Genomic DNA, 17,102 nt, shown 5'->3' on the forward strand with positions numbered 1-17,102 from the left:
TTGCTGTTAAAAAGGGTGACTCAGATGGTGCCTCCTGGCTCTAGATTTGGGGGTTATTTCTCTTGCTGTCTCCATCCTGGTCCCATCATATTGGGAGCTCCTTGGGGGCAGAGGTCATCTATGTATTCTGTTCTTGAGAAATCTGTCTTCAAGAGAAGCCTGGTATGGGAGACGACGGAAAGGCTGATCTAGATTGATTGGAGCCCTCCCTCCCGCTGCCTCCCCCACAAAGGAGACCTGACTCAGTTGCCTTTTCCCCCTTCACCTCCTTTATAGCTCTTAGAAACAGCAGGGAGAGAGGGAAGAAGAGGGACCTTCGGCTTCTGCTGGCTCTGCTTTAAAACATCATGGCTTTGAGTTCCGAACAATCAGAGAGAGGGTTGAGGTGGGGAAAGGGAGATCCGACTACAGCCGGAGGCTTTGGAGAGGTCGCTGGCTTCTTGCTGCATAGATAAGGGGTGGAGGACTGGCCGAGAAGAGTTGGGACTGGGCGATACTTCATTCCACCACCAGGAGGCTATAGCTTATCTGGCTCTTCCCCGCCTTCCCCCCATTCCCCATTCCCCCTTTTGTACCTGGGTGGGGAAGGGGACTCTATAGGGGTCACTGTGGTGCAAGCTGAGTCGACTGGAAGGGGTGGGGTGGGGGTGGAGGACAACGAGTTCTTCCTCCCCAGCAGGGGATTGACAGTGGGTATGGCCCGGGGACCTGAGGGTGCTGGAAAGGTTTCCCTGCGGCTAGGGAGGGTCATTGTTGCTCATCAGTGGCAGGGCCAGAAAGCAACTATTTCAATACTTCCGCCCTTCCGCACCCAAAACAGCCTCACCACAATAACAATCCAGGTGCGATCTTGGAAGCTCTGATACCGAAGTCAGACTTCAGCCCCCTAGGAAAGGGGTAGGGCGGACTGAGTGGCTCCGCTCAATCAGGTGTGTGCTGCAGGACAGCCAAGACTGGACTCTGGGCTGCCCGGTAGGGCTATCTGCATAAATGGACACTGCCCCACCCCCATTCATAGGCTATGCACCCACCACACATTCATACATGCACACATGCGTGTGTGTGTTTGCGCCCTTCTCCCATCTCCCAAATAGATGGGATCCAGGGCTCTCGAAGCACAGTTGGAAGGGGCTGGTCCAGGGGAGTGAGAAGACAAAGCGAATTTGGGAGTGAATGGGGGAGGGGCAGGGGGAAAGTTCTGGTGTTGGTGGTTGAAACACAGTTTCGATTTCCAGGCTCCCCTCGGAGGCAAAAAGGGGATGTGGGTTGGGAAGGCCAGGCAGCCCTGGAGCTGCGCCTTTCCCAGCCTGCAGAACCAGAACCGCCCGCTTCGTCCCCTCAGCATTTCTTTAAAATCTCTTGCAAGTGACCACGGACTTCGGTCGCTGACTCCCAGGGCACCATGGAGCCCCGGAACTTGGGAGGCTCGGCCTTCAGGGCCTCCTGGATGAGACGGTGCATGGGGAAGCCGCGGCGCGGGAAAGCCACATCGCCACCCGATAGCAGCCCCATGGGGCAAAAGTCATTGGCGCCATCGCCCACATAGAAGAGATGCTCGAAGTGCACTCCATCCCGCGCTCTCTCGCGCAGGTATTCGCTGAGCACCTTGTGCTTGCACATGTTGGAGGGGCAGCGAGGGCAGTTGTGCGAGTGGAAAGGGCTCAGCACCAGGATGCCGTGCCCGTCCGGGCCCGATGGGTTGCTAATGATGCTGCGGAAGAGGCCACGGTAGCCCGTGGCACGCAGGGAGCTCTCCACACCGAATGTGTTGGCGTCGGAGATAAGGATGATCTCGAAGCAGCTGCTCTGTTTGTTCAGGAACTGGAAGAGGTCGGTCATGCCCGGAGTAAGCGGGATGTCCTCGTAGACTTCCCGGACGTCCTGCGGCTTCACACCCTCGTCCCCCAGATACTTGAAGACCCGCTGCATGTACTCGTTGTAGAAGCCCTCGCGGTACGTGGCCCGCAGGCTGTCGGGCAGCTTTTGGCCGGGTGCGGCGCGCAGGAGAGAGTCGTCGCTATTCTCATTTACTATGGTCTCATCAAAGTCAAAGACTAGCAGGAAGCGGGGCGTCCCTGGCTCCGCCATTTTTGTGCCGTCCTGGGAGGAGGGAGCAAGCGAGAAGGGGCGCAGCAGGAGCCCGCCAGGGAGAGGATGGTTAGCGAGCCGCTCGGGCCAGCGACGCTGGCACATCCACCACCTGAGGGGGACCCAAGGGCTCAGTTAACCTTGGCAGAACCTCATTCCTCCGAGCCCCCAGGGCCGCCCCCTTCCCCACTCCTCCCTCATTGTTCCTTGGTTCAAATTCTTTCATCATAAAAATCCCCATTAGCCAAGGTTTGGGTAGGAGGCACTTCTAATCAGCACCCACCCTGCTCCAAGCCCAGACTGATGTGGACTGCCCCATACCTTCATCCCTGAAATGCCCCAGTGGCTGTAAAATCATTTTTTACTACCCCCTAAAAAACCCCAGAATGTGTGAAGAGGGAATCTGATGCACTGAACTTTTCCTCAGGAGACATTTACCATACATTCTCTAAATAAAAGTAACTTAATTGGGGGGTGGGGCATTTTGAATTAGCCACTCTTTTTCATTGTGCCTTTGCTCTCCCCATGAGTCCCTGCAAAGGGGGAAGTTGCCTGTTGGGTTTTCTTTCTTTTTCTTTCCCTCTTTCCCTCCCATCCTCTTTCCTCCCTCCCTCCCTCCCTCCCTCCCTCCTTCCCTTCCCTTCCTTCCTTCCTCTTTTAAAATTCTCAATACACCCAGCAAACTCATTCCTAAAGTCATCTCTCTCTTTTCTGCAAAGTCCTCCTACCCCAACACCTATCTTCATGGTCCCCTTCCTCTACCCCAAACATAAATTCCAGGGTGCTGGAGCTCACTCTCTCCCCTCCCCCCCTCTTTCTCCATCCCCTCCCCAGGCACACACAAGGAGTTCCCTCATTCCTCTCTTAATTCCAAGAAGCAATCATGGGGCTGTCCAAGCAGGAATGGCTAGCATGGTTGCAGCCAAGGGAAGAGTCCCCAGCTTAGGGTGCATAAAATGAAAGACTACTTCTCCAGCAATCTATGGGATTCCTAGGATGAGGCTAAGTGCCAAGAATGATGGCTTGGGAAGCCTAGCAAATACTGAGTCTTGCCCTTTCCTAAAGACCTGGATGTTAGTTCTTCTAGACCAAAGGCTCTTAACCTTTTCTGTGTCATGGACCCCTCTGACAGTCTGGCAAACCCTATGGAACTCTTCATATTGTTGCCTATAGTCACAATTAAATACAATGTGAAATTTCGGTTACAAGTTTTCTCACCCAAGTTCATGGACCCTAGAAATCTATCCTCAGACACCTCAGGGGTTCTGGATTAAGAATCCCTATTCTAGAAGGAGTTAAAAGGAGATCCTCTGTTGCAGTGGAGGTAAAAGGCTCCTGTATCTAAGCTAAATCTGAGATTCCCAAGGACTCCCAACTATCGGTTCATCACTAATCACTTGCCAGTTCCCCAGGAGGGGGGTGTCAGCAGGCGGGGTTTCTACCAGTGTTCGAAGCAGCCGGACAGCAGCAGAAGAGGGGCTGGGGAGGGTGGGGCCGTCTCGAAGTAAAGTACAGCACACCTGGGAGACAGGGAGGAGGGGCATAATGACGGGGGATGGGATGGAGGGAAGGGAGGAAGCTCACCAGACAGGGGAGGGAGGCAGCCCCATAAGCAGAGGAGATAGTGCTGATGGCACCAGAACAGAAAGGCGAATAAAGAAAGAGGGGGAAGGTGAAAGGTCCCTCATGCCAAGAAGGATAGAGACAGAGGGAGATGAAGGAGAAGAGTTCAGCATGGGGAGTCAACATAGAGAAAAAGGAGTGGCAAGGACTGGGAACAGAGATGAAAGGAGGAAGGGGAGCAGGTGAGTGAGCCAAACAGTGTCAGAAAGTCATAGAGGAAAGGGACAAGACACAGGGAAAGCACAGCAGACCCACCTCTCCCTCCACTGACTTTGTGACACTCTGGTTGATAGTACTATGAATTATTCTGGAATATCAATGTCTCCAGCACCTCTAACCCCAAATCACTATACATGGAGGAATGGATTCAGGAAAACTGGGTCCTGGCTCTACAACTCGATTTGCTGTGCAGCCTTGGCAAGCCATTCCCCTGACTGTGCCTCAGTTTCCTCACCTGGAAAATGAGGAGGGAAGGTAGAGTGGGTCTAATGCCCCTTTCTACACAAATACTCTGTGAGTAGATAACTGAAAAAGTAGTATATTTATAACACTTCCCCCCTTTTCATCTCCTCTATCTTTGCCTGAGGGGAAAGAGGAAGGATGAAGCCAAGGTGATAATCTTCATGGCACAGAAAGGGCAAACCAATTTCCCAAAATTACACATCATTTTCCAGAGTTGGGATAGAAACTTGGCTCTCATACTTGACCAATGGGGATGGCTTCCAGTGGCCCTATTTCCCAAACACCTTTTATACCCAGTGAGCCCCAGGATACTGGGAGAGCTGAATTCTAGGGAGTCTTGTACTGGGTACAAAGCACAGGTAATTCTTCCTGATGGGAAGATATCCATAACCTCAGGATTCAGAGCTAAAGGGTAAATAAAGTCCTAGGGACATTAATCAGACCCTCTGTATTAGGGCAGCCCTTTGGACAACCTGATGCTGATTCCCTCCAGATCCCCCTTCACAAATACTTGAATGGCCATCAGAGGGAGCTACTTACCCTAGACAGGCATCTCAAGCCGGCAACTGGAAAACACCCGTTCATCCTCGGGACATTACTCAGGGCTCTGGCAATTGAAAATTTCTACCAGTAGTTCCCGAAAGCTGTATTCTCAGATCCCTGACAATCACATGAGAAAAATCAGTGAAGGAACACAGAATCCAGATTTCTGCATCCCATCCAGGAATGAATTCTGTTTCCTACCAAGGGGACTCAGTGGTCAATGCTGAGTTCAAGGCTCAGTGCTAGGAGGTTCTGAACACATGCTCACCATCCTTTCTATTTCTGTGCCCACTTCTGAGGAAGGATATGGGCAGCTGACACACTCAGTCCACAAACATATTTTAAAAAGCTTTTTACTATGTGCCAGGCACTGTGGTGCAGTAGTGGCTGTGGGGAAGTGGAGGGAACTGGGGTGAAGGGCTGAAATGCGGATCCCAGCTCTATCACTTACTCTCCCTGTGTGTATCATTTAATATCTCTGAACATGGTTCCTCAGATGTAAATACTTGTGTGTGTGCACACACACCCCATAGAGTCTTTGGGATCAAATAAGGTTACAGCTTGATATGGATGGCAGAGTGGATAGAATGTTGGACTTGGAGTCAGGAAGACCTGAGTTCAAAACTTGACTTAGACACTAATTAGCAGAGTTACATTGGATATCACTTTAATTTTCCCAGTCTTAGTTTCCACATCTGCAAAATTAAATGGGATAATTCAGAGTGGATTTTTAGACTTAGGGACCTCCTGAGTAAATGTAAAGCACTTTGTAAACCTTAAAGTCCCATATAAATGGTGGCTATTATAATTGATTTAAAATAATTTGCACACTAAATGGTACTATATAAATGCCAGGCATTGTTTTTAGACAACATTAAAGAATTAGGGATCAGAATCTGGCTTCTGACACTTCTTAGTTGTGCAACCCTGAGCAAGTCATTTAACCCTGAAACTGTCTAACCCTTACTGTTCTTCTACCTTGGATCCGAAAAAACAGAAGGTAAGGGTTTAAAAAGAAAAACCAGGGAACACTTGGGTTCCATGGCATCCCCTTTAGGGGTGACAAGCCAGGAGGGTATTTATTTCAGGGAGTATCAATATGTAGAATAATAATCTTTGGGGTCCAAACTGTCCCCGGTCTCTAAGGGATAAGTGGAAGTATTTGGATAGAAAAGATCAGAATCAAAATTAGGAGGGGCTGAATACCCTGTTGCTTGCTGCCCTCTGTCTGCCTATTTCAGTAAGACATAGAATCCAGCTTCCTCGAGGCTGACTCATTCATTGCTTCCAGGGGTAACTGAGAGGTTGGGAACTCCTTAGGGTTGTATATGAAAGATCCTACCTAGGACAGGCTCTAGAGAAGAGAGCACCACATCCCTAAAGATGACCGTGTCTCATTTGTCATGTAAAAAAAATGCCAATGCCAAAATAAAATAAGAGTAGCAGGGAAGCTACCCAATGAACCGAACTCAGATTCTGTCTCAGAGCTGAGCTATTGAATTTTGGTAGAGGCTGAAGTTCAATGTTGGAAAGAAGGCAACTGCAGAAATAGAAAGTGATGAAGATAAGACCACTGGGATATTAAAACACTAAATAGAAAGGGAAGATGGGAAATCATAAAAGAGGAAATAAAAATGAATTTGGGGAATATTGTCCCTATAGTATCTGTTCATGGGATAGGGGTACTGGCAACTTCCCTAGCCTTTCCAGAAAGATATCACATGTTAGGGATGGGACCAGGTCTCCTGCTAGAGAAAAGGTCAGGAGATGGCACTCCTGTAGTCAAAGCAAACACTAACAGGAACCAGAGACAGGCAGTATTTATTTTAAGGAGTTTTACTAAGCCCTCTATTGATGTAGTAACACCACTACCAAATCTCTGCCCTATTCTTGAATCTTTAGGGGAAAGGATCTCCATGTACCAGTTTACTCCTCCTGCCACACTATTTTCAATTCTGCCTTTCTCTTCAAGACCCAAACACAAAGAATCCTATCATCCTAACTCCCTGCCTCCATGAGGATCAAGGCAGAGATGCTGAAAATGAAGCTTCCCTCCTCTTCTTGGCACCATCAGGAGATGTATGTGGATGGTTCAGATTTGAGTTCAAATGTTTTCCTCTAACTTGTTTTAAAATGGGTGACTCACCTCAACACCTCAGTGTCCCAGCTCTATCCTTCTATCTTCATCAAAAGGAATTCTGGGGAAAAGGGATAGGATATAGACAAATTCTCTCCCATGCTAGAGAACTAAAGTATAGGTTCTTATAGGGAGGGAAATCATAGTTCCATCTTCTTCCCCCACCCAACTCTATTAAAGAACCAATCAGCAGAACTCTAGCCTCTCTGGACTCCTTCGGGGAAGTAGTCACCTCCCCAGACAAACCTCCCCTTTTCTTGCTCTCAATTCTGTGGAGGCAAAGACAGAGCCCAGGAGAGAGTTGAGAATCTTTATTTCAAGCCCCTATTTCTCCAAGCCCAAAATCCTTTCTTAGATCTAAGAAGTGAGAGCCTCTTGGAATTTGGAATGAGGAAAGACTCCAATTTCAATTCTGGCTCAGACTCATACTAGTTGAGTGACTCTGGACAAGTCACTTAATGTATGCCTTAACTGAGAAGAAAATGGTATATCATTTTCAGGCTCTTTGCCAAGAAAACCCTCCAAAGAGTTGGAAACAACTTAAGAACAACAATGGGAAGGGGGGAATGGTTTACTGTACCCAGAATTCACATTTTAAATTTGGCTTCCATCTTCCTTACATGGGGATACTACTGTCTCAAGGCCTGTTTCCTAACCAGGATGTCTTTGTAGGAAAGGACTGAGAAAATACATAGTAATCTGCAGTCCAAGACCAAAATTCAATTCTCCTTTGAATATATTAAAATCTAGTCCAGATCATTGTCCTTTCCTAGGTTGGGCTCCTTTTCATCACAAGGTGAACCTATGGAAGGCAGAAAGATTCCTCACTACTCCCCTCACTACTCAATCAAGATGCATAAACAAAAGGTACAGAGAGGTCGAGACACCTCCCCCAGGCCACTCAGCACAGCCAAGAATTAAATAATACAGAGCTCTTCGGTGTCCTTTCCAGTAATTCTAGCCAATACCTCCACTCCCACCCCCCTCGCACACGCACTTCCCACACCCTTTACCCTGTTCTAAGTGTCCCCTGCTTCCCCAACATCTTGCTTAACTCTTCTTAAGTTATGAGGAAACCCTTATTAAGCTGCAAGTTTTGAGGAAGGAGAGGCAGGTAGGAGCCAGGACTGTGACAGCCCAAAGGAACTAGGTGAAGGAGGTTAGGGTAGCTCCTCCTACAGGACTTCATCGGGGTCTTTGCTGGACCGGAATGGACTCCTAGCTGGGGTCAGGAAGGTGGCAGAGGGTGAGGGTGGGATATTTTTAGAGGTGGCTGCGAAGGAAACACTTTGGAACATCCCCAGCTGGCCCCCGGGCTCGTCTCTGGGGATCGAGTGAGGGAAGGGGAGGAGCAGGAGAGAACCAAGATTTAGTGTAGGTCGTGTTAGGGCAGGTGGAGAGGGACTAGGGAAATAGGGACTCGGAGAGGCAAGAGAACCAAAGGAAGGAGGGAACGAGGCAGTACTAGAGTTAGAGCTAGGGTGGGGAAAGAGTCAGGAAGAAGCAGTCGCGGGTAGACAGAAGCTTTTGCAAGAGTGCCAGGGACAGAATGGACATGCATGCTTTGGAGTCCAAATGAGGTTTAGCTCCTGGGAAGGGTGGCCGGGAGGGAGTGGGGGTGTGAAGACAGCAGATTCCTACCCCGAGTTGGGGTAGAAATCAGGACAACTCTCCCCCCCCCCCCCGACACAGATACATCCATAGCACACGCTGTAGCCTCCCACTCTGGCATGCACTGCAACGAGCGCTGCCGCTCCACCAATGCTACCTAAGCCCCTCACCCAAAGCCCGGACCCCAGACCCCCTTCTTCGAGGACTCACAGTGGCACGGTGGCGGCAGCAGCGACAGAGACAGCGGCAGCAGAGTGTTCAAGCTGAGCTTTTGTAGTGTGAATGCGTGTGTTGGTCGGAGGCTTGAATGAGATTTTGGGGGTGCGGGATGGAATAAGGGGGGCAAGGTCTGGAGGGAACTCGATGTCCTATGCTCCCCTCAGCTCCTGGGCTCCGATGTACAGTTCTTCCACCCGAGGGGCCTCGGATAGAGTTTGGCTCGGCTGGGCCCCCCCAGGCCTTTCCTGAACCCCCCCCCCCACCTTGGTCCCTGGGACGCCACTGCGTCCCCTTTAAGTGCCCCGGAGCCGGAGCCAGAGCCCCGGCCGGCGTTGCAGCTACCGCTGCACCAGAGCCCACCGCAGTCCCCGTACGTCACAAGTGGCTGGCCAATCATAGCCGCGCCGGCGCACATCAAAGGGGCGGGCCGCAGGAATGGCTCCGCCCCTCCGGCCCCAGGGGCGGGGAGGGAGGAGGAGAATTAAAAGAAAGATCTGGGTGGCTGGGAGCCAGAGCCCTGCGGGAGGAATGAAAGAGTGCACGGATGAATATACTAAATTTGGGGAGGTGGAAGTCCTAGCTTTCCGCAACCTCCTCCTGTCCTACACGCACACACTTTCCTCCCAGTTCCTCCAAATATCCCCCCGCCCCAATTCCTAAAAGTTAAAGCTGTTCCCTTTAAATTTACCTAGCTAATCAATGTCAGAGGTATATTAGCTTCCATGTTTTGCATAAACGTGCCTCAACTCTTCCATTTCACACGCGCCCTCCGCCCCGTTTTTATCAAGCCAAGTCCACCGACACCATCCCTTCTTCTTCTTTTTTTTTTTTTGGCAAACCTCCAACATTGTGTTGGCTCAGGTTGGGAAGTCTTTGCCCCATCTACGGAGTAGTTGCTTTACCTTCTTCCCTGGCACGCTGGGGACAGCAGCGCAGCCCAGTCCATGGACCTGACCCTAGAGCTGAGAATTCTTTTACCTAAGAACTCGGGTTAGAATTCGGGCTCAACCACCAGTGCAAACTGCGTGACCTTGGGCAAGACACAACCTTCTGGAGCTGAGATTTTTCTTCCTTTGTCGGAGAAGGTTGGACTCAGGTTCCCCTCTGGGTCCAAATCTATGATCTATAATTATACAGTAACGGCCTCCTTTTACAGAGGAAACAGGCCTTCAGTTTGCCCTCAGGTCGCTCAATCTCCAAGACCCCTTTCTACAGTCTAAAGATGCTGCGGGGCTGTGGGAGAAGAGTCCAGAGTGGGAATAAAAGGGTAGATTGCAAAGTGGAAGGGAACTCCAAATTCAACTCTCATTTTACAGATAAGGAAACTACCCAAAGAAGTTGTTTTTCCCTCTTTTTACACAGAGCTTCAAAGGCAAAAAAGAGGGAAAGTTTACACCACACACACATACATATATATGTCTCACCCCTAAAACTCCCCTTTCAAATTCATACTTGTTAATTCAAATTCAATCCAAAACCTTAAATATTGGTCAAATGCCAAACTGACCCAAAAATATCCTTTTCCTAGCCTTCTCTTCTTAGCCTTTCTCTGTCTCTGTCTCTCCCCTTAGAATCATAAAAACAAAAGCAGGGATATTCTAGGGCTTCTAGCCCCAAACCCTCATTCTATGGTAAGGAAACAGTTCCACATGACTTACCCAAGGTGACACATTTAACAGTAGGACCTAGGATTTGAATCCAGATTCCTTTCTCTCTAAACTCAATTCTTCTTGGCTACTTTCCCTTCTCCTTCTTCCACTTCTTCTTTTTTAATTATTATCATTCTGAAAGTCAATCCTGAAATTTTGGGTGTTTTGTTCTTTGTCTCAGGGGGTAGATGGAAAATTAGAAAACAGACAGGACTGTGTCTCTGGAGAGCTTGCACACCAACTACCAAATGGGGTTGAACTAGAGGACAGAAAGGAAAACACTACCCCAATCTAGACATGATAGAAATTGGCTCGAATTTATAAAGTCAACCAGGACCAAGGAGTTCAGACTGGCAAGTAGGAAGATCCAACTTTGCAGTCACCCCCCTCTTCCAGGTTACTGTCAACACCAGTAACTGGAAAAACAGATATTTCCATGATGGAGAAACTTTTTGATATCAACACCTTCTCCAGGTTCCTGGATTCTCCTTGGCAAATGTCCCATCATAAACCAGTTCCTTAGCTTGCCTATCAGTGACTGTAAGCAGTGGGAAAGCAAACTTGTAAACTCATTTGAATAGGAACCTGAGCTAAACACTAGGGGGGAAGGGAGGCCTGGCTGCCAAAAAAAGTCAAAGTGGGGAGGTTATCCTGAAGCTAACCCTTGCAGAGAGGATGTTAGGGTTATTCAATATTTTGGATTATTCAGGGCATTGCTCCCAACACAGTACCATGGGATTTGGAATCAAAAGACCACAAATCAGGCTGATTAGATGACCTCAAAGATCCTTTTCACATAATTTGGAGATTCTGTGTCTGAAATTGGTCAGATCAAATCACCTCTTTCCTTCTGGAAACCTTTATTCAAATTTTGGCCGGAACTCTATTTGGACTAGATGACCTTTGAGGTCCCTTATAGCTTTAAATCTATGATCTTTTATGTTACTTTGGTCTAAGCCCCTCATTTTACAGGTTTCCTGAAGGAAAGAGCTGATTTGAGCTTTCTTTCTACTATACCAGGGTGCCTTCCATGACTCAATTGTTTTTCTATTGTCACTTCTCATGGAAAGACAACGATTCCCCATATTTGTGTCTAAGTACTCTGAGGGAGGTAAGAGACTACAGTGATGGCAGGAAAGGGCAGCTTCTGGGCAGGGCTTCTGTGGGCCCTGGTATCTCTGAGCACCAGATGAGTTTATACCATGAATCATGAAGAGGGTTGGGGGCAGGGGAGGGGAAAGAAGGAAGAAGGGAACTGAGTTAAGCAAAACTATTCTAAAACAGTGTTCCAAGAGGAGCAGAACAGATCTAAAGTGGAAGAGAGACCCCTCCAGTGACTAGCTGGAGTCCAAGGAAGTACCAAGAAGGAGATCCAGAAAAAAAAATAGTTCAAGGGACAAAGTCAGTCCTTCACAAATTCATCTAAAATTACAGCAAGGCCTGCCTTCCTATGTGGTATGATAGTTCCTTTGGCATCAACAGTGTGTGAAATAGGACCTGGAATGCCAGAATCAGGGAGCACAGTCCATGAGAATTCACAGAAGTTTATGAGTCACCTGAGGGGACCCACTAAGGAATGGGGGTGGAGGCTGGAGTGGGAAGGCAAAGAGTCAATTCTGCTCCATTCAACAAGCATCTGTGTTAGGTTCCCAGAAAAGAAAGACAAAAACAAGACAATACCTGCCTCTGAAGAAGCTTACATTTCTTTGGGTAGGGAAACAACAAAATACAAGTTAAGCAAAAACAAAATATTCCAAACAAACATAAAATAATTTGGGGGTGAGAGGGATATCACTAACAACTAGGGGGAACAGAAAACCTTCCTCTAAGAGGTAGTCTTTGAGCTGAGCTTTGAAGGGAATGAGGAATTCCAGAAGGTAGAGGCTAGAGAGGATGTTTCAGGCAGGGAGGATACAGCTCATGAAAAGGCTTGGGGTAGGAGGTCAAATGTCATGGACAGGGAATACATGCTCCAATTTGGCTACAATGAAGAATGGGAGGATGTAATGTGAAATTAAAACTGTGAGCTCCTCAAGGGCAAAAAATCTATTATGCCTTTCTGTGAATCACCTGTGCTTAGCAGAGTGCTTAGCACTGTAAATCTTGAAATCTCTCAGACTTGTGAATGTTAAAAATTTCCCCATCAGGGAATTCTTAATTGGAACAAATTCCCTACTGAGAAACATTCCCCATTTTGATGGGATCAGAAATGGGAGGACCTCTACTCCAACCATACTTAAGACTGCTTTAGGGGAAGAAAACTCCTTGCTAAACAAAGTACTTGGATCCATGCTTATGGTGGGGCAAGGAGTTCTTTGAGCCAGGCCTGTTTTTAGAATTGATACAATGGGATGCTAGGTACCTAAAAGGGTTGGGCAAGTTTTCTCTTGATGAGATTAGTTGACTCAGCTGTGTTTTCTCTAGTTCAGATTTACTGAGGATCTTGGTCTACACAGCAGCATTTTCACTGGTTCAGACTTACTGAGGAGATTTGTCTACTTAGCAGGAATTCAGATGGGCTGTCCTTTGGAAAGCGTCTACAGTGATTGGTAGATGTAGGGACTTAGGGGAGGTGACATAGGAGAAAAACCCCTATATAAGAAAAAGCAGAATCTCTTGAGGAGATATCCTTTTGGAGAAATCCTTTTGGAGGATCTCTGATGAGGATCGCTTGGGAAGAATCTCTTGAGAGAGGCGCTGGAGAAGGGAAGCTCTTGGAGGACAATCTCTAAGAAGGTCTCGCTGGAAGGCTCTCTGGTGAAGTCAGCTGAGATGGAGCTGGCCTGGTGTCACTAGAATCCTTGTTTAGGCAGACCTTGTGGTGACTGATTCTCTTAAGACTCAGGTCTAGGCCATATTGGCTTGAGGCCCTTCATAATTATTCCTTTCCTACTCTTTCTCTAATTCCTCATTATATTATTAATTAAAAATCTCTATAAAACCCAGTTGACTTGGGTATTTGAATAATTGGGAATATTTCCCTGGCAACCACCTTATATTTGATTTAAAAACCAAGACACTGTAGTGAAACATTTTCTGTGGTCAAATTTACTCACCCTCTCTTATATCTATCACAATTTATATCTTCCACTATTTTAATCACTACAGTTTAAGACCTCAACCATTTTAAATCTCACAGCACATAGCACATGTTTAATAAATGCTTATTTACTGACTGACTGAGAAAAGGTTAGAAGTTAAGAGGGACCAGAAGCAGAGAGAAAAATTAGGAAACTAGGTGGTGCACTGGATACGGTACAGGGCCTAGCGCCAGGAAATACACTTCCTAAGTTCAAATCTGGCTTTGGACACTTTATGAGATGTGTGACCCTATTTGCCTTAATTTCCTCATCTAAGAAGGAAATGGCAAATCAGGCCAGTATCCTTGCCAAAAAAACAAAAAAACAAAAAAAAAACCCAACCACAAAAAAATGGAGTCATGAAAAGTTTTGAACCCATGTGAAAAACTACTTAACAGTAACAATTTTCTAATTGAGAATTGAGAAGGGCCTGAACTAGGGTGGAGGTAGTATGAGTTCAAAAGGAGTCTGATGAGAGACATTGCAAGGCAAAATCAAGAAGACTTGGCAAATGTGTTGGCTGAGATGGGTTTAAGGGAGACAAGAGAAGTCTTAGAAGTTACAAACCCAGGGGAAGTAGGAAGAGAGAATAAGCTCCTAATATGCCAGGCACTGTCCCAAATACTTTACAAATGTTATCTCATTTGAGATGAGCCACATCATAGAAAAACAAAAATAGCAATTAATTCAAAAGCCATTTTGGTGGGATTTATCAATGTCAGAGAGGAAAATGAGGAAATAAGGAAGCAGGACCTCTAAGATCTCTCCTAGGCAAAATCTATGATGCCACCACCTTGCTGGGACTTAGTTCCCTTATCTATTAAATTAGGAGGTTGGCATTCTGGAGGGCAATTTTGAAGTATGTCCAAAAGGCGCTAAAAAACTGTCTGCCCTTTGATCCAGCCATAGCACTGCTGGCTTTATACCCCAAAGAGATAATAAGGAAAAAGACTTGTACAAGAAAATTCATAGCTGTGCTCTTTGTGGTGGCAAAAAATTGGAAAATAAGGGGATGCCCTTTGATTGGGGAATGGCTGAACAAATTGTGGTATATGTTGGTGATGGAATACTCAAAGTGCTAAAAGGAATAATAAAGTGGAGGAATTACATGGGGACTGGAACAATCTCTAGGATTGATGCAGAGTGAAAGGAGCAGAACCAGGAGAACATTGTACACAGAGACTGATACACTGTGGTATAATTGAATGTAATGGACTTCTCCATTAGTGACAATGCAATGCTCCAGGACAATTTTGAGGGACTTATAAGAAAGAAGCTATCCACATCCAGAGGAAGAACTGTGGGAGTAGAAACACAGAAGAAAAACAACTGCTTGATTACATGGGTCGAGGGGACATGGCTGGGGATGTAGACTCTAAATGAACATCCTAATGTAAACACCAACATGGAAATAGGTTCTGATCAAGGACACATGTAATACCCAGTGGAATTATGCATCAGCTATAAGAAGGATGGGGGGTGGGAAGGGAGGGAAAGAATATGATTTTTGTAACCAAGGAATAATGTTCTAAATTGACTAAAATAAATAAATAAATTAGGAGGTCGGACTGGATGGCCTGAGAGATCCCTTCCAGTTCTATAACTATACTTCTTTCAGTTCTACGGTCCTTTCTAGCTCCAAATCCTTTGATAATAATTGTTGTTGTTCAGTCATTTTTCAGTTGTGTTCTACTCCTCTGGGATTTTCTTTCTTTTTTTTAAATTTTATTTAATTGATTAATTTAGAATGTTTTCCCATGGTTACATGATTCATATTATTTCCCTCCCCATAGCCAACATGGATTTCCATATTATTAATATTTGCACTAGGGTGATCATTTAGAGTCTACATCCCAAATCATATCCCCATCAACCTATGTGATCAAGCAGTTGTTTTTCTTCTATGTTTCTACTCCCACAGTTCTTTCTCTGGATGTGAATAGCATTAAGTTCCTCTGGATTGTCCTGGATCATTGCATTGCTGCTAGTAGAGAAGTCCATTACATTTGATTGTGCCACAGTGTATCAAGTCTCTGTGTTCAAAGTTCTCCTGGTTCTGCTCCTTTCACTCTGCATCAATTCCTGGAGGTCGTTCAGGTTTACATGGAATTCCTCCAGTTCTTTATTTCTTTTAGCACAATAGTATTCCATCACCAACAGATACCACAATTTGTTCAACCATTCCCCAATTGAAGAGCATCCCCCTTCATTTTCCAATTTTTTTTGCCACCACAAAGAGTGCAGCTATAAATATTTTTGTACAAGTCTTTTTCCTTATTATCTCTTTGGGGTATAAACCCAACAGTAATGTGGCTGGATCAAAGGGTAGGCAGTCTTTTAAAGCCCTTTGGGCATAGTTCCAAATTGCCATCATCTGGGGTTTTCTTGGCAAAGATACTAGAGTAGTTTGCCATTTCCTTCTCGAGGTCATTTGACAGGTGAGAAAACTCCTCAGTTCAAAGAGGGTTAAGGGACTTGTCCAGGATCATACAAGACTAGATTTAGAGTGATGAAGATATCTTCCTGACTCCAGGCCTGGCACTCTATCTGCTCTGCCACCTAGCTGCTCTTTGATAACAATAGTCAATATTGATAATAACAGCTAAATTTTACACAACACTTTCAAATTTGCAAAGCATTTTAGATAGATAGTATTATCTTATTTAAGCTTCATGACTACCCTATGAAGTAGTGCTATTATAATACCCATTTTACACATGAAAAAACTAAGGCTGAGAGGCTGATTTGCTCTGGGTCACCCAACCAAAAAGTACTTAAAATAAGATTTTAACTCAGGCCTTCCCAGCTCCAGGTCCAGCATTCCCTCTCTTCTACCCTCTACTAAGTGAGGAAGGGAAGAAAGAAAGAGTTCATGAAAATGTCATCTCAGGGCCCTGATGTTGGCAAACACTCCCTAGATTAACACTTCTTAGATGGGAAGATACTGGTCAATAGAGAAGAGGGAGAAAGTTGATTTGGAAACCAGATCAAAGCTCTGTTTGAATTATTGTTCTGTCAGACTGTCAGAGAAGGGAAGTTGGTCTGTGGTTCAGGCTGGGCCAATTCCTTTTGACAACACCCTGGTAGAGTCACATCAGGTCAGGGACTGGTCTTTGGTCCTTGGCTCTGCAGGTAGGTTGGGTAACTTGGCATTATCGGACCATCCAAAGGCAATCAGACTCTGGGATACATTCATTCTAATCAAACTCACCAAAGTCAATTAATAAATAAACCAGTTTGCTGATTTATACAGACATCCATGTTTCCATAAAAGAGAGAGTACTTTGAATGTGAGGAGTTATAAATGGAATATACTCAGTCATATTAGGTGTCCCAATATTTAGTTTGGAAAACACTGTCACCATAAATATACTAGTCAGTTCTCTGCATGGGATACTCCCTTCTTGTGGCAGGAGACAAAATTACATGGTCAAAAAATAAGGTTGCTTGGTAAGTCCAGAATTAGAGCAAAAAGGGATAAGTGTCCTGACTTAAGGGCTATTTTCATCAATGGTAGCCTGATGATTTCTGTCTAAAGAACTAGTATGTAGGGAAGGGTGGAAGGAAGATAAGTTTGATCATATAACTTGGGGAAACTTGTATGGAAGTTTGTTATTACATGTAATTGGTAAAAAAGTAAAGTAAAATAAAATAGAATAGAATGGGGCAAAAAATAAAATCAAAGAACCA

At 45.9% G+C, this 17,102-nt stretch overlaps 1 protein-coding gene across 6 annotated transcripts; it reads right to left on the reverse strand.

The window, feature by feature from the left end:
• Positions 1–249: 249 nt before the first annotated feature.
• Positions 250–9,064, reverse strand: PHOSPHO1 (phosphoethanolamine/phosphocholine phosphatase 1). Of its 6 annotated transcripts, XM_007482382.3 has the most exons (5): positions 8,675–9,064; positions 6,863–6,914; positions 4,714–4,833; positions 3,490–3,608; positions 250–2,200 (listed from the first exon to the last, which is right to left on the reverse strand). In XM_007482382.3, the coding sequence occupies exons 3-5, from the start codon at positions 4,756–4,758 to the stop codon at positions 1,339–1,341; spliced, it is 1,026 nt and encodes a 341-aa protein (XP_007482444.2). In that variant the 5' UTR covers positions 4,759–4,833; positions 6,863–6,914; positions 8,675–9,064; the 3' UTR covers positions 250–1,338. The 6 variants fall into 6 exon arrangements, with proteins under 6 accessions (XP_007482444.2, XP_007482443.2, XP_056672856.1 ...); XM_007482381.3 differs by lacking the exon at positions 6,863–6,914; XM_056816878.1 differs by lacking the exon at positions 3,490–3,608 and having other exon boundaries at positions 250–2,100.
• Between the last annotated feature and the right edge of the window lie 8,038 nt (positions 9,065–17,102).

The sequence above is a fragment of the Monodelphis domestica genome, chromosome 2 (genome assembly GCF_027887165.1).
Source record: "Monodelphis domestica isolate mMonDom1 chromosome 2, mMonDom1.pri, whole genome shotgun sequence".
In the NCBI taxonomy this organism is placed as follows: Eukaryota; Metazoa; Chordata; class Mammalia; order Didelphimorphia; family Didelphidae; genus Monodelphis; species Monodelphis domestica.

Bases quoted from the DNA above. Each gene is read 5' to 3' on its own strand.
- PHOSPHO1 (XM_007482381.3), bottom strand. From the start codon at position 4,758: ATGAACGGGTGTTTTCCAGTTGCCGGCTTGAGATGCCTGTCTAGG. The intron at 3,609-4,713 runs GTAAGTAGCTCC...CCTGTCTCCCAG, and splicing joins GCTTGAGATGCCTGTCTAGG to GTGTGCTGTACTTTACTTCG. The intron at 2,201-3,489 runs GCAAGTGATTAG...GGTCCCCCTCAG, and splicing joins ACCCCCCTCCTGGGGAACTG to GTGGTGGATGTGCCAGCGTC.